The sequence below is a fragment of the Sceloporus occidentalis genome, unplaced genomic scaffold, assembly GCF_023333645.1.
Source record: "Sceloporus occidentalis isolate IW3139 unplaced genomic scaffold, rSceOcc1.0.p SCAF_5, whole genome shotgun sequence".
NCBI classification, from domain to species: domain Eukaryota; kingdom Metazoa; phylum Chordata; class Lepidosauria; order Squamata; family Phrynosomatidae; genus Sceloporus; species Sceloporus occidentalis.
In genome coordinates, this window is record NW_028316985.1 from 118607261 (window position 1) to 118632144 (window position 24884).

The window sequence follows — 24884 nt, forward strand, 5'->3', positions numbered from 1 at the left end:
AGATAAGGGAGCCTGAACCTGTATTAATATTAATGTATATTCATATACATTAATCATGGAATAATTCTGCTCCTTTCCCAAGCAAGATTACATTGTATTTGCTGTAGTTAGACTATGTCCTAGTCTTTTAGATGTTATAGGGCTCTTCGCTGTTTTTGTTGTAACAGACTAGCAAAGGTGCCCTTTCAGAAAGTGAGAGCTTCTTCTCCCTGCCTTAGAACTACGCTTCACTACAACCTCAGTCATACTTGAGCCCACAGGGATTTGTTTATTAAAAGAGGAAGTATTGATTGGTATCATATGAGTCTTTAATCTTAATAAAGACAGGAAACAGCCATTGGTAATTAAAAGACAGCTGCATTTAAGCAATAGGGAAGAGGCATGATTCAGCCAGAGTTGAGAACTTTTCAATCCTGATTTCAGTGGTATGTAGAATCAATGGGACTAGTCCTTACAGTGGAACTTTTATCTGAACAAAAATACATAGGATCTCACAATAGAAGTGTTTAACTTTGTCTGGATCTTGACTCCTTCCTTCCTTCCTTTTTTAAAAATGAAGTTGACAATGGTTAAAGAAAAGAAGACAGAAATGAGAGGAAGTAAGTTATGTAGACAGGCATAATTCTTTGAAAATTATCATTCTTCTTATGGTCCTGAGATACACATTCTAGGTTGTTTTTTTTCTAAACTAGATTTGTCACTGCTTCTGAAGTCTAATTTAACCGTTATATTGCTATCTGTACCAATTCCAACTTGTAGTAGAATGCTTAAAAAAACAACACAAACCAAAATCAGTAGGTGATGGATTCCGTTTCCGTTGCAACAACATCTTAACCCATCCTTCTATTAAAAGCAAATGAATCATGGTTTCTTTTCCTTGCAGCTTTAAGATCAGAACTGACTGTGGCTGCTGCGATCCTAGTGTTGCTAGTGATTATAATCATTTCGCTGATTGTCCTGGTTATCATATGGAAACAGGTAATTCAGAAGCACATTTCTCTGATAGATTCTTCATTAATTTACTTGGTAGGGGTGAGGTAACATGCTGTTTTTCATTTTTTACACATTGCAGAAACCGAGATATGAAATTAGATGGAGAGTCATTGAATCCATCAGCCCAGATGGCCATGAATATATATATGTGGATCCCATGCAACTGCCCTATGACTCAAGATGGGAATTTCCTAGAGATGGATTAGTTCTGGGTAAGGACCACAACTAAGTTTGTTGCTGGTGGTGTTACACAGAAAGGGTTCTCATTCATTTCATGTGGAATGGCAGTGTCCTTATCAGTATTATGTTATTTAGCAATCAAAAAAAGATTGAGTTATATGGCTAGAAAAAGGCCCTCTCTTTGTTATCTGCAGAAAAACAAACAAATCAGAAACAAATCTTAATTTGCTGAAATTGATCAGTCTTTTTATTGGTAGTAAAACCCAACATGTTCTGGCCTGTATATGATCTTAGAGACCTTCATTAGGGCTATTTGACATTTGACTTCAGAAACTGCTGGAGCTGTTTCATCATAACCAGCTTTCCCACTTTCCTCTTTTACATTTTCAAAGAACCATAGCCAAATCACAGCAAGCCTCAGAAGAGACCATCCCTAGAACATCCCTTGAGTGCATAGGACCACATTCTAGATATAAAAACTGCTGGTCTGCATTAATTAGCCACAGCCTGTAGAAACATGCTGTGAAGTTTCATCTGATACTGGGTGTTCATGTTGTAAACACCTGGTAAACAAGCCTTTTATCCAAAGGAATCTACATCAAGAGAGTGAACAGTTGACCTGATGACAAAGCCTTGACACTCAGGAGGTTCACCCACCCTTCTCTACACATATTTAGCAGAGGTGTGGGCAGAATAGGAAGTACGTCTCATGTTGTGTACATACACCGATGTCACTGAATGGAATGGATGCTGGATGACTAGATCGATCCATAGTAGCACATACTTAAAAGGGGTTGCATCCTGCCATGTGGTTCACAGACTTTATGCCATAAAAGAAGTCTTCAGGGCTTCAATGTGGGCTTCCTGGTTGTGACACGAGAAACCAGATCAAAGTTTTATTCAGCAGACAAACTGAGAGAACTTCCTAGAGGGTTTTTTGATAAGGGACCCAATGTGTTTCCATTTAAAAACCATGAGTAACTTTAATGGGGGACATGTTAAGGCGGGTAATTTAAAATTCTCCTAGGGCTACCCTCAGGACATGGATCATGAGGGTTGCATTAGAAACAATGAGAAGTAATGGGACAAATATCAGGTTATGTTTCTCCTAGGATCAACTCAATTGTCATGCACATTCTAAGGAGGTTATTGCACATCTCTTTTTTCCCAAATCCGGGCATGGGCTGAGCATGGGCTTGAATGAGTGAAAACTGATCTTATCGCACACTGTTTTGCCCAACCCAGCTGCATTGCATATTCGATCTGGACTCCTGGCATATTTTTCAAACCTATGATACTTTCCCGTCCTTCGAAACGTACACCAGGAGTCTGGATTGGCTACACAATGCAGCTGAGTTGAGCAAAAAAGCAGGCAATAAGATCTGTTTTCACCCATTCAAGGCTATGCCCAGCCTGTACCGGGATCGGGCAAAAATAGACATGCGATAATCTCCTGTGGCTACATTGAAATCTCTGAATAGTGACCACAGGTATTGAGACTCTTGATTTTGCTCTCAAGTAGGAAATACAGAACAATCCCCATATCCACAGGTATGGAACCTGCAGTTCACTTACCCCCCCCCCCCCAGTTGTCTCTTTTAAAAGTACAGAACTAAAGAAGGAGTTTTTATTGCCTCAGAACAGTTTGCAGCTCTGTGTATTTCTCTTGTGTGAGCATTAAGATCAAATAGAGACTTCTTGAAAACTACAGTGAGACAGTAGATATATTCATTCACAACCTGAGGACTCTCCATTTACTTTTAAATGTGCAGCTTCAGTCATGATTTTAGTAAAAGATAGGATATAGTAATATCCTGTTTCGGGCCAGTTTTTGCTAAAAAAGATGGAGTTCTTCTTAGTTAACTGAGTCAGATATTCTCACTTACCATAAGCCCTTCCTGTGACAAAAGTGAACACACATGGTGATGTGATAGGGAGAGATTATCATCCATAATACTGTCTCCTAGGTGCTCACTGTAGATGTATGGAGCATCTAAAAATGATATGATGGAGAAATTATGTGGTAGACAGCTGCCACCCAACATATTACAGAGGAGTTTGCGGCATGCTCTAAAATAGACTGAAATGGCAGCCCAGTTAGAGTAAATAATTTAATGCAATGTTATTGGGATAAATTTAACCAAACTGTAGTAGATTCACATGAGGTTATTTGCCTACAACACCAGTGGGAATGGCCTGTGATTGAGAGCTGTAGACTACAAGGAGCAGTCCAATCAAATGAAGGATGGGAACTCTGATAGATGACCAGAGTTCCCATGTGAGAAGGAATCCATTATTACTCTATGGAGATTATCAGATGGTGGCAAGAATGCCATTGTCCTGTCCTTTTACCATATTTATAGCGTGATCACAAAAAGATTTTCATATGATGTCACACTTATCCCATCAATATCCTGCCATTAAACTGTGAGTGACTGTGATCACGCAAAATACTTTCATTCACCCTCATGCCAAGTTCGGAAACTTCATTTGGTACAGAACATGGCAGCCAGACTGGTCGTGGGCACCTCTCGAGCTACTGACATTACACCGGTTTTAAAATCTCTTCACCGGCTGCCTATTAGTTTCCGGGCAAGGTATAAGGCGTTGGTTATTACCTTTAAAGCCCTACATGACTTGGGTCTAGATTACTTGTGGGAACGCTTCCTTCTATACAGTCCACCCCGTACACTTAAGTCCTCTGGGAAGAACCTATTACAACCAAAAAAAGACCAGACTATCTATGGTGACCCAGAGGACCTTCTTGTCAGCCGCTCCCAGGCTCTGGAACTACCTGCCAGACGAGATCCGCCATATTACCACCTTAGAAGCTTTCAGAAAGGCCATTTAGATGGATCTCTTCCAGCAGGCCTTTCCAGACTAGCCTTGTTCAGTTCCCTCTTCTTGTTGGTTGACTTTGCTTTTCTCCCCTGGGATAATATACCTCACTTTCCCCAAAAAAGGAACTGTTTTGAAATTTATCTTTATTTTAACCCAATTTGTATTAGGAATCTCTTTTAACTTCTCTCACTGTTTAATCATTTTTTTAACGGGTCCTTTTATGATTAATTGTTATATGAATGGCAGGAGGGTAGGGAAATGGTTTTTAAAATCTTGATTGCGATTTTAACTGTCTTGTGTTTTAAATATCTGCTGTAATCTGCTTTGATTCCCATCGGGAAAAGGCAGAATAGAAATAAATTGTTGTTGTTGTTGTCCCATCACTGAAGTGGAATTGTCCCATCCTTGTCCTTTATTTTGTATTAATGGAAGAATGTGTTCATGCAATTCCACTCCACTGACAGTTTAATGACAGGATCATTACAAATGTGTGGATGTCTTTCGCACAGTCGCTGTCACAGAGAGGATAAGGATGGGCTTTGCTCCTGTCTCCCATCTGATTTGCAAAGAGATGTTTTATTTTGATTAGAAGAACAAACGAGCTCATTCAGTTAATACTTGAGTGCATATTAACAGCATGACATAAAGAGTACTATAGGCAGTGAGATAAGATATGAGGTTATTTTCTCAGTTAATAACACACACTGTTGTCTACAGGCCGAATTCTTGGCTCTGGAGCTTTTGGGAAAGTAGTTGAAGGAACTGCCTATGGATTAAGCCGGTCACAGCCTGTGATGAAGGTGGCTGTGAAAATGTTGAAGCGTAAGTTTTTCTCCGGTTACAGATAATCCACATCATCACTCCCATTAATGACAAATATTAGAATGACTGACTGAGAATTTGAAAGCAAAAATAATTGACATGGTATATTTACCATGGCAAGAGCAGTTTGTTCTTTCATTTTGATTCCAGCAAGATGTAAAATGAATGTACTATCTGAAGAAGCAGGGTTCACTTCTTAAATATCTCCAGGTATTCTTTATATTCTATAATACGTTGATCAGTGTATTAATTGTTTAAAAGCAAATCTGTTGCTTCGGTTATGAGCACCTTTGTTTGGTAGTGAATTTCATAGATTTCAACAGAAAGTATTCACAGATAAGTATGGACAGCGCAGTCTCTCTGTCTCTCTTGCTTGGCATTTATTGGCACCTAGCAGTGAGATAGACACTACCAGACAGGCAGGAACTGTGTGACTTTTTTGTCTACTTCTTCTGTATTATCCTCTCTCTGGTAGGCTCAATCTCCTCCTTGTTCCTACCTTTCTTCAGTGCAGAATATAGTTGCTCCTTTCCTCCTCTCTGCTTAAGCCAGGCCTTTTTCTGTTAGCAATATGGAGAGAGATAATAGGGCCAGCTACTGGGGTATAAAGTGAAACATGCCCGTGGGTTTTTTCCCCCATAGTATAGAAGACACCTTTCATGAGAGCTCAATTTCATCATACCTCTCAGGCCCAAAGGAACATAGGCCTTCCTGTTTACCTCTTCCAAAAGTACTTTTTATATATAAAGCAAGCAATTGCTATTATTGATTTTTCTAGGGACATGTTGAAACAGGCAAAAGCTCAGCTCTCTTATAAACAAAACAGGCATGTTTCCTTTTCCTCAAAAAACTCAGGGTGGCCTTCAGAAACAGAGTAGTCCATAGGGATTCAAATCTTCACTTTTTTGTGTGCCATGATTTTCACAAAAGCTAGGATGATTTTGTGTGTGTGTCCGTGTGTGTGCAGTCTATGTTGCATGGATTTTGTAAAAAATGGAAGCACTGAATGGATTGTTTGCATATTTTTGATCAACAATCCCATCCTTCTGTGTTTGGGTTGTGTGTGTGTGCTTTCCCTCTGCAAAATGTTGAGATCTTCAAACCCCCCCCCCAAAAAAAACCATCCCATTCATCCTTTTTGCATTCATACAGAGGGGTGGTATCTCACTGCAGTTGACAGTTTTTCTAGCGGGATACCCTGATGTGCCAAAACAACATTTCTCATCAGGAATGAGAAAATTTACTCAAATCTATACCATTGTAGTGTTATAGTATATTCTTTACCGTGCCTAAAACATCCACCCAGTGATTTCAGAATGTGTTGTTGTTATTGTTTTTGTTGTTGTTATGTGCCTTCAAGTTGTTTCCAACTTATGGTGACCCTAAGGCAAACCTATTGTAGGTTTTTTTTTTTTGGGGGGGGGGTTGCACGTTTCCTCAGAAGGGATTTGCCGTTGTCATGCTTTGAGGGTGAGAGTGTGTGACTTGTCTAACGTCACATAGTGAGTTTCTATGGGTCAACAGGGATTCAAACCCCGATCTCTACAGTCATAGTCTAATACTGAAACCACTATACCATGCTGGCTCTCTTCAGGATGCTACCTATGGTTATATAGAGTCATTTCTTATTCTTCCTATGTCAAAGAAGAGAACAACATGCTGGTACTTAACCAAGATGGTTCCTTTTCATTTGGCATATGGACGCATCTGACACCATACCACATGTGGTCATCAGTGATGCAACTATGAAATTCATATCTTCTTTTCTATTTTCAATTCTGCATTGAAATCAATACCTTATTTTCTTCTCAAATTCTGATCACATTTCTTTTCCATTTACATGAAAATTTTGTTGCTATAAGTTGCTATGAAATGGGACTGAGAAAGAGCAGTCTACCAGGAGAGGATGGGGCTGTGCTGGGAGCAGGCACACAGTTCCTGCCTGCTGAACATTTGTAGGACTTAACCCTCTGTTGCATGCCTCTATGTGCTAGAACAAGAGTATCCTATTTTCTAGTTCATGTAAAAACCATTGTGTGCCCCTGTGTGCCAAAAGAGTGTCCCAGTTTCTGGTTCATGTAAAAACTAATGTCTGGTTTCTAGCCCATGTCAGTTGACTTGTATTCATCTGTAATACTCTTCCATCCCATTTCCACATTAATATGCATCTTTTTAATTCACATAAAAATAATATATCAGCATACATACTTTTGGAAGATGTTCTTGCCATAGATACCTTCACAAATACAACTGCATACATGTACTCAATTATAAATATATTTTTAGTTTAAAATATTCATAAAAATTATCATATATAAGCATGCCCAAAATCTGAGTTCTTCAGCAGAGGCCTTCTTTCATGTCTCAGTACCACAAGAGATGAATACATGTGACAGGGCCTTCTCTGTAGTGACATTTCAGATGTGAAATTCTCCTGGGGGAGTCAGAATGGCTCCATCCTTCTTGAGCACACAATGGGCAGCTCATATTGTATTGTTCCAAATGTCCTTCAGTCTTTATAAAAAGGAGTGGCTGCTCTGGCTGTTTGAACTGTGTGTAGTTTTACAACTATTTGTTTAAAAAATGTTCTGGTCTGTTTTTAAATAATGTCTTTTCTATTTTATGTGTTTATTTTTAATGTTTAAACCGTTTTAAAAATATGTTGTATATTGCTAAGGGCCCTGATGGGCTGAGAAGTGATACATACATGCCTTAAATAAAATAATTTAAAAAATAAATTTAAAAATTGATTTTGGTACATTTTTTTTTGAGCCAAGAATCACATTGTTGAATTCAGAGAAGTAAAAAATGCAAAAGATAATCCTGTTCCAATCAATCCACACATTAGCATCTAGACTGGGAATACAGGATCAAGTCCAGTTTGCAGTGAAATTCACATTGATCATATTTCTGGAGCATCTTATTTCTGGACCATTCATACTTCTCTAATAAAAATAATCAAATAATCCCATTAAGGAAGGATGAGCTGATAGTATAGAGTGCACTGTTTTGAAGTTTCTACAAGTGACAGACAAGTGTTTAAAAATCCACTAGTGGTTTCTTTTGGTTGTGGAAAGCTCTAGAACAAGTTTTTTTTGAAGGTTTTGGAACAACTGACCTATATCTAAAGCAGGCATGAGCATACTCTGAAGACCACAGTTAGCTCCTCTTAGACCCCCAAGAGTCACATCATGGCCACTGTTTGGGAGATTTGCTAGACTAAGATTGAGATGATAGCCCTTAAAACAGTTTTTTGGGGTTTTGAGTCTTTCTGCATGTTTTTTTCCACTGAAAAACTGAGGTTTGGGTCCACTTTTGGGTGTGTGTGTGCTGTGGTTTGAGAGTTCAAGGAAGCTCGCAGGCCTCATGAGATCTCTGACAAAGCAGCATGCATCCTACAGACCACAGAATAACCACCCTGATCTAATACCACACTAGACGATACCTTGCTAGTGTTATTAAACTTTCTTCCCTTTCCTTCATAGCCCTCATTGCTGCCCAAAAGCCATGTCTGAGAGGTTTCTCAGCATTTGGAAGTGTACAAGTGTTTCTCTCTGTTTCCCTCTGTAGCTGCATCTAGACTGCAGATTTCAAGCAGTTTGACACCACTCTAAGTGTCATGGCCCAATGCTATGGAATCCTGGGATTTGTAATTTGCATTGGCACCAGAGCTCTCTGACAGATGAGGTTAAATATCTCACAAAAAATCCCATTAATTCTGCAGTATGGCAGCAGCCCCAGTTTGGCTGACAGAAACAATTCCATCATAAAACCATCCTATTTGATCCTGGCCAGTGAAAACAGCAGCCTCTTTTTGGCTCTTGTCCAAGGTATGTAGACCATATAATCCTCATAGAGAGATTAATTCTGAAATGAATGATACAGAAACAGAGTATAACACCTTAACTTGATTAACATATGTTTAAATCCAAAATTCAGTCCTCTTTGTCCACATAGGCTAACAGTGACTGTTAATCTTTGTCCACATAGTCTAACAGTGAATCCTATATATAAATGTATGAAAGTTTGTCAATTGCTGCTGAGGAATAGATGGAAACTTCAACAGAAATGGAAATAAACTTAATTTGCAGTGTGATTTTATGGTTTTGTCCTCTTTATCCCCAAAAGAAAGAACTAGGAAACATATAATTTAATAGGTTTTCTTAAATTAGTAGCAGAACTGAGAAAATCTGTAACAGTTATAAATCAGTAATGACACGAAATAGGGTGCCAATTAAGCCAAGCCAGCTTAATCCCTAGCAGTTTAAATTACATTAGATTAATGTTGACACAATCTCATTCAGACACTGACCCATTTAGAAGCATTTAACATGAATCCCCACCATTCAAATGCATCATTGTTTGTTTATTATACCAGACATGTCTCCTAGTTGAGAAATCAGTGATTAAAAATATGTTTTCCCTCAGAAACTTTGCTTACTCAAGTGGCCTCCACTCCAGCACATTGTCGCAAGGACGTAAGGGACATATATGTTAAAATGGTCATAATCAAATCCCTATTTTTTTTCTATTCCAAATTATGAGTGTTGTTAAAACACCCACATAATTCTAATTAGCTGTCCCACTTATTTTCCCTACAGCCACTGCACGAACCAGTGAAAAGCAGGCTCTCATGTCTGAATTAAAGATAATGACCCATCTTGGACCCCACTTGAACATAGTCAACCTGTTAGGAGCGTGTACAAAATCAGGTAGGTTTGTTCAGCTGTTATCTCTCATCATGGGAAGACAGGAGATGAAAGGTTCCTCAATATCCTACTTGCTTCAACTATTATTAGCCACATCGAAAAGAAGCTACCTGATGGCTCCTGATATTCACTACATCATAGTTATTCCAGAATTATTTACCCATTGTATATACTTGACTATAAGTTGACCTCATGTATAAATCGAGGGCAGGTTTTGGGGCCAAAATTATGGATTTTGATATGGCCTGTGGCTAAGTCAAGGGTAAACCTTAGGGACATGTAAGAAAGGATCTAAAGGATGAAGCAAAAGAAAAGTATGCCAAAGAACTTACAAAATTCCAGCAGGCATAACTGTTTGTGTGCAACCTGAAAGCTGGATGGATGAAAAGGTGGGGGGGGGGGGGGGTCAGTGCTTCCAGGATAGATTACACTCTTGCCTTTCACCAAGGGATGGTTCCTTTTGTAAAAAAAATAAGAATTAAAGTACAGTACTTAAATTGACCCATGGATAAATTGACTGTGGTTTTGGGGGCCATTTTTTCAACTAAAATTTCTAGACTTATACATGAGTATATAAGTACATCATAAAACACTTGTGTGCTGTACCTGTCATTGCATCTAGTTTGTCAGGGTTGCAGAATCCAAAACAGCCTGCATAGCCACTTATGGAAGTTTGGTCAGAGCTCAGAAACTAGGAAGATCATCAGACATTTGATCTACCACAATTCACAATTGTGAAGGCTTGAGCCACATTGTCAAAAAACCTTCAGGACAGGGTTTTTAGGCATGTCTATACAGGATTTAATGCCATCAAGTTCCTTACTATTGCTAGAGATTACTCGAACTATAATTCCTAACTCCAGGATTCAAAGGGTCCTCAGATTAAGATTTTCTGTGGCCTGCTTTAGCCTGAAAAGATAAGACATGTTGTCACTGACCTTCTCGGCCAGCAGATTTGTTTTTCTAGATATTCTACATTAAGATTCAGCAGCTGGAGCAAATATTTGCATAATAGCTTAGTGGAGTAAAATACATTTAGAAATAAAGAAGGTTCTAAGCACACTGAGTCCAGAAATTTGTTGTCATTACAGAAGTTGAATCTTAGATCTTTCACACAGAAATCTACATCTGGTCCACATTTATTTATTTATTTATTTATACATACATACATACATACATACATACATACATACATTTAAGCAGAGTCCAAAATGGAAAAGCACACTTATAACGGTCAGTGCTAAATAACTGGAAATTAAGCCTTACAACTAGAACACTGCTTTTGGGGGAGTATACTTCTCAGAATCCCCAGCTAGATTGGCTGTTGGGAGTCATAAGCTAACAAAATAATGTTACTAAGATCTAAGTAGTAAGTATGTTTCTAAGCTGTGGCCTGCTTTTTGCTTATTCCTGTTCATGGGTACAGTATTTATATATAGACAGAGTCCTAGTACTACCAGAGCTGCTTGCTGGACTTAGGCTTCACCCATGTTCCCTGGTAAAAATCTAAGTATTATTTTGCCTTTTCCTCCCCTAACATCATTAGGTCCAATTTACATCATAACAGAATACTGCTTTTATGGAGACTTGGTGAACTACCTGCATAAAAACAGGGACAACTTTCTGAACCGACACCCTGAAAAGACAAAGAAAGACTTGGATATCTTTGGGATGAACTCAGCTGATGAAAGCACTAGGAGGTAGAGTTTATTCTTAATATAATTAAAGCTGTGATCCTATATACTCTTACTGGAATGGAAATAAGTCCAGTTGAACTTGGGTTGAGCTAGACATGAAGTAATATGTATTCCCTACAAGTAATCCATTTTCATAATGGGATTTCTTCACAGATACTGTGCCTCAGCAATTTCAAATTAAGCCCAAGTTAATTTTCCACTGACCAACCACAAAACAAAGCATGTTAAAGGCAAGCTGTACAGTTCAGAACAATGACGTGCTCTGACAGAGACATCCTTAACCATTCAAAGGGGAACCTCTGTGTTGTTTTATTAAAGGTATCATCTAGTCTGACTAACAGTGGGACTTCTAAGTAGTCTTGCAAATGATTATACTGTAAATGAATTCTACAAATTATTTTGCTGATAACATGTAAACCCAACTATTGGCATGAATGGGCCAGGCCCTACAGAAATAGCCACAATGTTGCAGCACTTTATATGTATGTTATTAGAGGGCCATTTTGTAAATAGAGGTGCTCATTCAGAAAGACCACTGAGGGTCAAGTGTCATGGCTATGTTCTCCCAAGGAATATGGATTATCTTTTCTCAATAGGTAGTGACAGAAGGCTCCCATCACCCTGTGTCTTGTAGCTCAACTAGTTTTTGAAGGTTTCCAGCAATGGACGGGGGGGGGGGGGGGGTTAGGGTGCTACATTCATATCCTCCAATATTTACAGAAGAAAACTGGGACACATATGGTCAAGCAACATCAGAGTATGGCAGAAGTTATTCACTAGGAAGAACACAGAAACTAGAAGAGACTGCCGCAGTTTGCTTTTGCCTGAGCCTTCAGAGGAGGGCAAGAATCTGCCTCTTGTTCTCTTCCCCCACCTGTTGAATTAACTGAGTGTAAACTAAAGACCTTATCCTATGGCTTAATAAATTGATTTACCTCTACTGTGCTGACTATGTGCTGTAATAAATGTTGTTGATTACAAATGGATTTACCTCTACCCGGCTTAAATCTTAATTCGGGCAACATCCTGATATTATCACAAGGTTTTCGCTGCCTAATTTGCTGCCTATATACAGCCCAGGCCCATCCCCGCTTCCAGGTGTGCTCCTCCCAGCTCTTTTCAGATATGGGAACTTTCTGAGTTAAGAAAATGGCCACCAGAGTGCTCCTGGAAGCGGGGATGGACCCAGGCTGTATTTGGGTACCAGATTAGGTGGCAAAAACCTTGCAATAATATCAGGATGCTGCCCGAATTAGGATTTAAACCAGGTAGAGGTAAAACGATTTATTAAGCTCCTACTTTTGTACTTTGAACTCAGTTTGCAGCAATGAAAGTAAGCTAAAGACAAAGGGGGAAATTGGGAGAAGGAGAGAAACTGAGATATTCTAAAAACGGCTGAAAAAGGGGAATAGCAGAGGATTAATTGGAACTGTCCCTGCCAAATCAGGATAGTTGTAGGATATGCATTTCTCCACCTTTGGACCTTAGAAGACTGGATTCCCTTGTTAAGCACTTGCTCCCTGTTTCTAAAATTTAATTTTTTTGGATAAACCTTCTCAAAATGCTCACCACCTTACAATTTACTCCTGCTTTTAAAAAGGCCCATTCTAGGCCTAAAACAGCCTGCCCATTCCCCACAAAACAGTGAGATCCCCCCCCCCCATTCTTGTATTCTGTTCTATGATCACCAAATGCAGACATGAGCATGACATGTGAATATCCATGCACCAATTTCTTTATAATGTTACTGTGGTTTTATTCTAGCTATGTCATCCTGTCATTTGAAAACAATGGTGAATATATGGATATGAAGCAAGCAGAGACAACACAGTATGTGCCAATGCTAGAAAGAAGAGACAGGTCAAAATACTCCGACATCCAAAGGTCTCTGTATGATAGACCTGCATCATATAAGAAAAAATATCTGTCTGGTAAGTTCATTCTGAATACACGGATTTTTTATACACGGATTCAAACATACACAGTTTGAAAATGTTCCAAAAAAGTATAAATTTCAAATATCAAACCTTGATTTTCCATTTTTAATAAGGGACACCATTTTGCTATGTCATTAATGGGACTTGAGCATACATGGATTTTGTTATACATGCGGGATCTTGGAACCAACCCCCAGTGTATAACAAGGGTCTACTGTATGTTCCTCTACTTAGGATCAAATGAATAGATTTCTTGTTAAAGATTTCCTGATATCTTTTTCAAGGATGCAGCTCTTTCCTCTGTACCATTTTCAAAACTGAAATTATTCCCCACTGAAACTGCTGAAAATCTTATATTACCAATAATATAGGTCATAGATATAGCTGTGTTAGTCTGTAGAATCTGTACATAGAGAGCATCTAGTAACACCTTAGAGACTAACTGAAAGAACGAAGTTGGCAGCTTTAGCAGACTATGGACCCTTACAGACCATCCTGAAAGGCTGACCTGGGGGCAGAGTCAGGGCATAGCGTCCTCACAACACACACCCGACTCTGTCCACCAGGGCGCCAGACACTGCATGCCACTCCAGATGGCATGTGGCATCATGGTGCGCCTCTTGTATTATGTCCAGATGATGCAGTGCCAAAGGGCGCCATACAGCCGTGCCACCATGGTTATGGTGCCCTTTGAAGGGCGCAAAAAGGAGCCACTTTTTGCAGCTTCTTTTTGCGCCCTCGAAAGGCCGAATCAGGGCCACAACATGAGGTTGCCATAGCCCCGATCCAGTTAGGAAAGGCCGCCCCTTAGGGGGCATCTTTCAAGCCCCTAAAAGTCTACTTCCTCAGAAGTAGGAAGTACTTCTGAGAAAGCAGACTTTAGTCTATGAAAGCTCATTCCGCCAACTTCTTTCTTTCATTTAGTCTCTAAAGTGCTACAAGATCTCTCTACATACAAATAATTCAGGTCTCTGTGTCCAGGCCCCATTCTAATTCAGCTCTCTCTCCTGTGGCATTTCAGCTTTGAAAATATAGTGGAAGATCTGATTACCAATTATCTTCTCTGTCACATAAAGTATGGTCGGAATATACACATTATATAATAAATTTATTTTATGCTAACATTCATTGCATAAGCAATTGCCCTAGTTTTCTTCTCTCTGGCTTAACAATATTAGATATATCCCCCCCCCCCCCCATGTTCAACTGTTTGCTTACTCAGAAGGACCAATAAGGGTCAGCTCTCATGACCATTTTGCCCACAAGGACATTTCTTCTCCCCCACATTGGTCAATGAGTAGTAATGGAAGGTTTCCAGCATTCTATATCGCATATCTCAACTAGTTTTTGAAGCTTTGCAACACAGTACTGAACAATCCAAGGAACCAGTGCCCTGGTGGACAGAGTCGGGTGTGTGTTGTGAGGACGCTATGCCCTGACTCTGCCCCCAGGCCAGCCTTTCAGGATGGTCTGTAAGGGTCCATAGTCTGCTAAAGCTGCCAACTTCGTTCTTTCAGTTAGTCTCTAAGGTGTTACTAGATGCTCTCTATGTACAGATTCTACAGACTAACACAGCTATATCTATGACCTATATTATTGGTAATATAAGATTTTCAGCAGTTTCAGTGGGGAATAATTTCAGTTTTGAAAATGGTACAGAGGAAAGAGCTGCATCCTTGAAATCGTTTTAGTGCTGGACTTAGACTCCTGGAAACCAGGGTTTGAAACCCTTGGAAACTCTCTAGCTAAATTTGGACAGGCACATTCTTTCAACCTCTAAATAAATCATACCAAGAAAATCCTATAATATAGTGACCAAGAAAAGTCGACTGGAAGGCACATAACAACAATAAATTCAATAGTGTAAGCTTCAACTACTTTAGCATACGGAATGGATATTACAAAATTGTTTAAAACAACAACACATTTTTGCTGTGACAACTGACCAGGTCATCACATCCCAGGTTAAATGGAATGAGAACTGGAAAAACCCACACACTTTTGTACAATGGGAAATGATTATAGCATTAACAAACTTCAAAGAAACTAACTGTTGCAACAGCATGAGAGACTAGCAAAGAAAAATTGTATACTTCATAATAATTGATGAGTAGTTTTCAGTGAATGCTACAGGTGTAAAAAACATTTGAAATGTTAAATATAGCATTAAGGCAAAGCAAAACGTAGGGCAAATACAAACATTAGGAAGGTGGCCAAATCAAGACCATCTATACTTTTAAAAGTAAAAATGTGGTAAGAATCATTATTAGGTTTATGTATATTACACGTTGAGCCAGTGTGGTGTAGTGGTTTGATCACTGGACTACAGCTCTGGAGACCAAGGTTTGAATCCCAGTTCAGCCATGTAAACTCATTGGGTGACCTTGGGAAGGCATATTCTCTCAGCCTCAGGAGATAGGAATTTTCCTACTTAAAGGTGCAATAAATGCAGAATTGTCAGCTCTCTGCTGAAAACATAAATCTATTTCCATAGGCTGAAATGATGCAGGTGTTCATATCAACTGCTAGAGTGAATGGATATTTTCCCTTCCTCTTTCTCCTCCACACGGCACATGATGACAGAATCTATGGGAAGAACAGAATTAGCTGTGATATGGTACCAGCCACTATTAGGCCTAGTGAGCCACTGCCATATGTGGCACTGGTGGTCTTGGTACCTTTGTGTATTTAGCAGGATTGGAACCATTTGGCTGTGGGATTTTTCTCCACTTAAGATTGATTCTTAACCACTAACAGCTCCCAAACAGAACACTCCCAAGTGATTTGTAGAGTACTAAATTGTAGGTTAGTGAAGGGTCAAATGACTAACTCAGACGTTTTACTGTCCCATTACAGAGAAATCCAGTCCATGGCTTCTAAAACAGATTTGGCCACCATATTTCATTGGTCTCAGAACTCAAACTTCCTTGGCAAAAGCTAGTGCACTGTAGTGTTGCACTGAGCCAAAGGGTCCAATAACTACATTTTTAGTGTCTCTCCTGCTGCCAATTTCCAGAACAAAATAAGAACTGCTGCCATAGAATCACTGGTTCTTTCAATGAATAGTTACTAAAGAACATGGTTGTGCTTAGTCAAGCTAAAAGAGACAAAAATGAATGTAAAAAGTGGGATGAGACTATGCCATCTTTAAATGATTGCTTTGGGTTTAAACCACAAGTGGAATAAGTACAAGTAAGCAGTATAATATGTAGGTGGTACGTCTTTAATCCTACAATTTCTTGGAAAAAGCCTATAATCAAAGGAGAAATAAAAGTTATATTTAGTATATAGATTTGTTTTAAAAGACAATGATTGATGCAAATACACAAAGGAGTCACTTGTTTTGCAGAAAAATTTTGGAGGAACATGTTGTAAAGCTATAAACCTAGCGCCATGGAAAGCACAGAGGAATGAATGACCCCTTCAGCTGCTGTTGGAAAACAACAACAACAGCTGTGTAGACTTAGACAGTATCTGTTCAGTGCTAATGTACTTTGAAATAAATTCTTCCTCATGGGAAGTGGCCTTTGCAGTTAAGTCAGGTCGGTCGTTGGACTGGCTCACCTTTTTCTTACTCATGGCCAAAAAACTACATGATTATGAGTGCACCTGTTCAAAGACTGAAACAGACTGGTGAATTATTGCATCTTCATTTGACAAATATTTCTTTTCATTCCCCTTCCTCTCGATAGAACAAGATGTTATCAATCTCCTTTCAGATGACAACTCAGAAGGCCTTAGTTTGCTGGACCTACTGAGCTTTACCTACCAAGTTGCCCGGGGAATGGAGTTCTTAGCATCTAAAAATGTGAGTGTCTAATTGCAAACTCTACTTATAATTCAGTCTAGCTGAGTTGAATGCGGCATGCTTCCAGGTAAATGGAAACTGAATTGCAGAGGAAAACATGAAGAACTTGCCACATTTTAAACAATGTTTGTGGGATTTCTTAAACAGGTTTGATGAAAGAAAGAACCAGCAAGAGCCATGCTGGTAGCCAAATACACAAAGCAAAAAGTCTGATTTAATTCTTCTGCCAATTTCTTTCATTTGCTTTATAGGCTGCATTTTCAAATTAATAATAATGATAATAATTTGTTTTATTTATATACCGCTATTCCAAAGATCATAGCGGTGAACAGCAAGTAAGCTAATTAGCAAGTAAGCTAATTTGCCCCCAACAGTCTGGGTACTCATTTTAGTGACCTTGGAAGGATGCAAGCCTGAGTCGAGCTTGGGCCCTTTTGCTGGTCTTGAACTCGCAACCTTGTGGTTTTGAGTGAATGGCTGCAGTACAGGCATTTAACCACTGCGCCACCAGGGCTCCTTATTTTATTGGATTGGTGCCCAATCCAATAAAAATGCAGTATAAAAGCAAGCAGCCAATCCCTGAAAACAATAAAATGCAATACAATGTAGTACTATACATTGTTCTTTATACCTAGAAAAAAATTGTATTATAGCTATCCCTTGAAACTGGTGCCCATTATTCAAAAAATGGCTCCTCCTGGCTTCCCCGTGAACAATTCCATGTCGGGAACATAGCAGGAAACCTCAGTTACACTTTAGAAGCCCCACAGATGATCACATCCCTGGCACTTCCACAACGTTTCTGGAATGTTTTGATGACGTTTGGACCCTGCGTGTGATAAGGGCTTATGTTTTGGAATAAGTTCTACAAAGCTGTGTTTTCCCAAAACATGTCTGCAGTCAGAAAAGAATGTCCAGCTGATGTGCAAGTGGAAGTGAATCTTTCAGATTGAGACCTTGATATGTCCTTCCCTTTCCTTTTCATGACTTTTTCATTTTCAGAATTATGACTGTAAGCTCTTTATAATAGGGATCATTTTTGTTTGCTTTCTAAGACCATGAATACTGAAAACATTTTATTATTATAATAGTGAAATCCTTTTATTAATGTAATTTATCTGTTCTGCAGTGTGTGCACCGTGATTTGGCAGCAAGGAATGTCCTCCTGGCTCAAGGAAAAATTGTGAAGATCTGTGACTTTGGTTTGGCTAGAGACATCATGCATGATTCAAATTATGTCTCCAAAGGCAGCGTATGTATTTTTGCATTTATTTACTAGAGAAAACAATCCTATTGGGCAGGACAGAGAAAATCAGAGGCAGACAAACAATCTTTTCCCAATAAAGCAAAGGACAGGGGCAGTTGTGTTCCCTTGCTACCACTATTGCCATCATTTTAAGAGCTTCTTAAAAGTAAACAAGTCAGCTTCACTTCCTTAGTGAAAAAGATGGGAAAATAAGGACTACAACTCCAGAATCTCATATCTGTACCATGGATGTGACAGGGAAATAGGGAGGCTTTGGATCTTGTAGATCTACAGCCATCTTTTCACTTTTCCTTTCTGCTTGGTGTAGAACTGAGCTTGGAAAAGTTACCTTTTGGACCTCAACTCCCAGGATCCCCATCTTCAAGGGAAAAGATTAAAAAAACCCTTCTGGCCTGGGATTTCCCCACATGCACAATTGGATTTGAGCCGTAGTCTTTTCTAGCATACAGTAACAAATTTATTGGCGCCTAATTGTACAAAGATTTATTTTTTTTACTGTGGAATTTTGGATGAAATAAATTGTACGTTTGGATTATGTCAGTTCTGAATACTTTCTACTCACCCTCTCCAACTGGCATAAAACACACTTCACACACAACAGTTAAGTTGTATTCTGCTATGCAGGGCTATCCTATCTCAACTTAAGAAGATTCTGGTAATATACAATGTATTTCCAAGTCTGCAAATTAATAGTGAACAAGTCTGGATTTAATAATCTGAGAGCAATTCTTCTGATATAATAGATTGTATCAACTGATTTTGATCCAGTCACTTGGCCACTTTATACAAATTCTTTCTCAAAGCTTGTGTTCCATTTTTCAGTTCTTGTAAATTCATTTATCCACCAGTTGTTTCTGAATTAGCTTTTATGCAGATAATGTCTAAATGTCTTTCAATGGAAAACAGTGATTACATTTCCATTAGTTTCCATATGAAAAGATGATGCTCAAGACTCATAGTCTTGGAAAGGTTTTAATGAAAAAATTAGTTGTTGTGTGTTTTCAAATTATTTCTGACTTATGGTTATCCTACAGCACACCTAGCCCAGGGCTTTTTTGCCAGGATTTGTTCAGAGGCTTTGCCTTTCCATTCCTATGAGGCTGAGGGAGTGTAACTTGCCCAAGGTCACCAGTGGGTTTCCATGGCTGAGCAGGGATTCAGGTCCTGGTCCCCCAGTGTCCTAGTCCAGCACTCAAAACTCTACACCATGCTGGCTCAATGCAAAAATGTGTGTGTGTGTGTGTGTGTGTGTATGCCTTCAAGTGACCTGTCAACTTGTGGCATGCACATTAATTTCACAGGGTTTTCTTAGGCAAGAAACACTCTGAGGTGGTTTTCCTTCCTCTGAAATATAGCCTGTAGTACCTGATCTTCATTGGTGATCTCCCATTCAAATACTAATCAGGGATGACCCTGCTTAGCTTTCAACACCAGATGCAAGATATTTAGGCCAATGACAAATAATAATAATAATAATAATAATAATAATAATAATAATACATCACATGAAAAAACCAGAAACAGGGTAGTATTGCATCTTCACATAATACTGATCTGTGGTATTCTATGACTTTTGGGTGTAGGTGATGATTGAATATCTGTGACTTTTTAAAAAATTGTTACCCCCCTTCCAACCTTTTGGAATGGGCTATCAGTCCTTATTTTGAAATATACTGGTGATGAACATCTGCTTTATGATTGCTTTTGAATCCATTCTTACTGTCTTCTTGAATTTTTTCAGACCTTCCTTCCAGTGAAGTGGATGGCACCTGAAAGCATTTTTGACAACCTGTATACAACATTAAGCGATGTTTGGTCTTATGGAATTCTGCTCTGGGAAATATTTTCTCTTGGTAAGCACTGTTATTATTTTGACACATAAAATAACTGAGTTTGTAAGTAACTGTAAATACACTCTTAGGTAGATTGGAATCTAGACCAGGGATGGAAAGTTGTGTGGGCTTCTAGATGTTACTCAGATTTCCATCATCCCTGAGAAGTGGCCATTTTGACTGGGACTATGGGTCCTGGAAGGAGACAAGGGGTAGAATAGTCTCCCCAGAATCCTAAATTTATGTATTTATTTATTTATTTTAATGTACAGAGATTTGCATCTAGCAAGAGGGTTAGAATGGTTGTTAAGGCCACTCCTCCTGAGAGCCTAGCTGTCAGATTTGATTTTTCTGCACTGATTTCAAGGACAACTATCTTGGACAAACAAGTACTTCTGATAGATTGGGCTTGTTCTGATGGAATAATGCTACTTCTGCAAAGTTTACAAAATTGGATATGCAAATCTACAATGATAAAGCTTGCCTAAATAAGATCTTGATATTGGTTTGGCTTTTATAGCAATAGGTTTGTTTGTAATGGCCTCCAAGTTTTCTTTACTGCAATATATTCCCATTCTAACAGAAGATAAGCTTATACCACTATGTACACTGAACATGTTGTCACAGTAACCATGGAAGTTGTAAGAAGAAGGGCAAGGGTGCAGTTCTTCCCCTTTCATAAGCTTTAATTCAGAGACTCCTGTGTTTTTTTAAAAAAAGCAAATCTCTAGTCTTGAAGAAGATGAAATATGTGGCAAGATATGCAGCCACTGTTCTGCTGATTTGTTTTCTAAGCATCTAACTTGCTCCTACAATATTTGATTTTTTGTTCAAATCCAGTGACAGCAGAGACAATAAGTTTCATGATGGCTTCTTGAATATTTAATAACATTTTGTTTTGCTTGGCTTTCAGGTGGCACCCCGTATCCTGGCATGATGGTTGATTCTACATTCTATAACAAAATCAAAAGTGGCTATCGAATGGCAAAACCTGACCATGCTACCAGTGAAGTGTAGGCATTTTTTTTTGCCTTTTCCTTCTACAATATTTCTGTTTGTCATTGTTTCAAGAAAGACAGATATCTTATTTTTAGAACACTAAGGCTGCTGCCACACTGCAGAATTAATGCAGTTTGACACAGTTTTAACTGTCATGACTCCATCCTGGGATTTGTAGTTTGTTGTAAAAACTTCTCAGATAGAGAGAGAAGGCTAAATATCTCACAAAACTACAAATCCCAGACTTCCATCATATTGAACCATAGCAATTAAAGTGTTGTCAAACTACATTAATTCTGCAGTGTAGATGCAACCTTGGACTCAGTCAATCCCATTTAAAACCATGTGATTCAAACATACCTCAGCCTCTCAAAGACTAATATTCAGGTTGAGGGAAAGGAAAAAGAACTCAGAACCCAGCTGTGGAAGATGTGATTAGTATCCTTTAACAATATTTTCACAGTTTTGCACTTTAAGAAAAATAACTTGTAAAAAATGAGATGACAACCAAACAAATATTCATGTAGCCCTCCTGAGATTTAAAAAGGGTGGACATCCTTTTTAAACCACAGGGCAAAACTGTATCTTCTTATCTTGTATCATGTTGTTAGTTCTTCTGTGAAATCACCAGAGGATTAAGTTATTTTCCTTCATATTGTTCATAGGTATGACATCATGGTGAAATGCTGGAACAGTGAACCTGAGAAGAGACCTTCTTTTTACCACTTGAGTGAAATAGTTGAGAATCTTTTGCCTGGAGAATACAAGAAGGTTTGTATTTGGTATAATTAGGTTTTCTAGGTTCTCTAAAGAGTTTGCTCATTTATATTTATGATTCATGGCCCCTAAATAGGACAGGGAGAGTCAGCTTGGTGTAGTGGTTTGAGCATTTGGACTATGATGCTAGAGACCAGGGTTCAAATCCCTGCTTAGCCATAGAAACTCACTGGCTTACCTTAGGCAAGTAACTCTGTCTTGGCCTTAGAGGAAGGCATGGCATACTTCCTCTGAAGAAATCTTGCCAAGAAAACCCTATGATAGGTTCACCTTAAGGTTGCGGTAGGTTGGAAACAACTTGAAGCCACACAATACATACAGATTACTAATACAGAAACCTCACGATCCAACCATGCTTGAGAAAGTACACATCAACAATAAATAAAGCAAATTAAAGTTGTTCTAAAATAGGGTGAAGAAAAGGCAGCCTGTATGCCACGTGAAGTTCCCAGACCTCTGCTTTGCAAATCCTGATGCCCCTAGAAGACCAAATGCCCCCACCATTTTTTAAAAAGTAGGCCAATTTTACAGATAAAATATGCCCCTCAAACAGCCCAGCTTTCACAGAAACATGGCATCTGGGGGGGGGGGGGGGACTTCCCTTCCATTGAGGAAAAAAATGATTTTTTTCATCTGAAAGCCAGAAGCAAGAGTGATATTATTTCACTTCCAGAGCATCCCTGCAACATGTGGGGAGCACTGGTAGGGGTAGAGGTATACTTTAAAAGGTGTGATCTGCACAGAAGTCTGCCAATCCATATGGCGAATGAGTTACTCACCACTGGCTAACACAATTCAAGACAAACTGGGCCACAACTGGAGTAACAGTGGGTTAGATAGCTGTAGGGACTTCAGCTAGTAAACTGTGTGCTGCAGGGAAAAGACACTATTAAGGGCCAAATTAGATATGATGGCAGTACATGCTATCTAATTCTTATAGTTACTTAGAACAGGGGTGGGTGACTGCAGCAGAGTCCAATTTTTGCCACATGGCAGGCTGCAAGATTGTATTTTGGCTGCATATTGGTCCAAAAGGTCAATACAGGTTGAGTCTCCCTCCTCCGAAATGCTTGAAACCAGATGTGTTTTGGATTTTGGATTTTTTCATATTTTGGTGTATTTGCATATACATAATATATCTTGGAAATGGGACCATGTCTAAACATGAAATTCATGTATGTTTCATATGCACCTTATAAACATAGCCTGGAGGTAATTTTATACATGATGTTTTAAAAATACTTTTGTGCATGAAGCAAAGTTTGTCTACACTGAATTATCAAAAAGCAAAAGTGTTGCTATGTCAGTCACCCATATAGACAATTTTGGAATATTTCAGATTTCAGAATTTCGAATAAGGAATACTCAACCTGTATTGAGTTTGCATATTCAGCTGGTTGGAAGGTTCCCCCCCCCCCCCATGTGGGGTTGTGAGTACTGAAAGGGAAATTGCCCCATTTTTTGTGGTTCTGGGGCCATTTGGGGCCATTTTAGGGTGTTTTTCACCCTAATTTCAAATATGAGTTGTAGGCTTCATGTAATCCGCAGGCTATGCATTTCCCCTCCTTGCTGTAGAATGAAGGGTGGGATAAACTGATTTTAAAAGCACAGAGACATACAGGCAGGGTTTTAAACTCTTCCTCTTTCCCACAATTTCTGTCTCAGGCAAGTTATTTCTAGTACCAGAGTCCACCTGTGAGAAAAATGATAGGACAAAGGAGTTGAACCAAACAGCAGGTTTGGTCTGCAATAAATGTGAGCTGGGCAGTGTTCTTTAGGCAAAATCACTTAAAATCTAACTAAGTCATGAGGTAGAGGCAGCCCTCCTGCTTTTCTTCTGTGGTGCTTGCAGACAGAAGAGAGTCTAGGCAAGATGTCATCTTACTGTCCTGCATGCTGTACTGCTGACTATTAATACTTCTGTTTTGATAATTCACCCCGCCTACAACCTGCATCCCTTATGAGTGGTGGAAAAAATGAACAGTCTAGTTCAGTTAAGAAAATAAAAACACTTTCACCAACATCTTCCAGCATGTTGGGCAGCTCACCAATATCTGCAGTGTTTTCAAAATGAAAAAAAGAACACAATATTTTCATGTTATCTATTTCCACATCATACCCCTCCCCTTAAGAACTGGAAATACAGACAGTTTTTCCCCCCACATTTGAATTTTTTAAACTTCAAGTGCTTCCAAATGCTTTTTATATTGGATATGAAAAATGGTGTGAATTTTGCAAATTCTTAAAAATGAATGAAGCAAAATTCTACTCCACCTATACTCGCCAAACCCAGTAGGTGTGAGTATTCCCAAAATTGAGGAGCGTATTCTACACCTCCTAGGAACCTTATACTGGGGTAGAGTTACAGGGTAATGAGATGTAGGTTTAAACAAGTAAGACCAATTTTGCAAACTAAATGTTTTTCAGAGTTATGAGAGGATTCACTTGGACTTCTTGAAGAGTGACCATCCTGCTGTCACACGCATGAGAGCAGACTGTGACAACGCTTACATTGGTGTTACTTACAAAAATGAAGACAAACTGAAGGACAGGGAGAGTGGCTTTGATGAACAAAGACTCAGTGCTGATAGTGGCTACATCATCCCTCTGCCAGATATTGACCCTGTCTCAGAAGATGAACTTGGCAAAAGGAACAGGCACAGGTAAACACTAAAAAGAAATCATTGTGATCTCAATTTTGGAGTTCATTAATTCTTGATTAGTGCTAAATATTGGCAACTATTTATAATTGTCATTTACCACTGTATTGATTGATTGACTGACTGGCTGACTGACTGGTTTAAATATTTATAAACCTGATGTGCACAGAACCAGTTAGTAACTTGGTATTCTGTACTATCCAGTAAGCAATGAGGGCTTTTCCCAATTTTGCCACTTCTTGCATTTCTTATATAAGTGTATTACATTTACCCCTTGCTTTCCGAGATAGGAGTAGAAGTGCGCTAGAATGCTTGATAGTTCCAACAGGACTGCTCTGTATGGCATGAATATGCTGCTTAGA

The 24884-nt window shown here is 39.0% G+C and overlaps 1 protein-coding gene across 1 annotated transcript in view; it reads left to right on the top strand.

The window, feature by feature from the left end:
• Nucleotides 1-24884, top strand: part of LOC149312732 (platelet-derived growth factor receptor alpha-like) — a 66906-nt gene that overhangs the window by 37673 nt on the left and 4349 nt on the right. Inside the window, exons 11-22 of the mRNA XM_089525243.1 lie at nucleotides 884-978; nucleotides 1073-1205; nucleotides 4732-4836; nucleotides 9438-9548; nucleotides 11092-11245; nucleotides 13007-13173; nucleotides 16872-16987; nucleotides 18117-18239; nucleotides 19996-20107; nucleotides 21000-21099; nucleotides 21751-21856; nucleotides 24290-24525. Of these exons, the coding sequence (XP_089381369.1) occupies nucleotides 884-978; nucleotides 1073-1205; nucleotides 4732-4836; nucleotides 9438-9548; nucleotides 11092-11245; nucleotides 13007-13173; nucleotides 16872-16987; nucleotides 18117-18239; nucleotides 19996-20107; nucleotides 21000-21099; nucleotides 21751-21856; nucleotides 24290-24525 (1558 nt within the window). The remainder of the gene's footprint in view (nucleotides 1-883; nucleotides 979-1072; nucleotides 1206-4731; nucleotides 4837-9437; nucleotides 9549-11091; nucleotides 11246-13006; nucleotides 13174-16871; nucleotides 16988-18116; nucleotides 18240-19995; nucleotides 20108-20999; nucleotides 21100-21750; nucleotides 21857-24289; nucleotides 24526-24884) is intronic.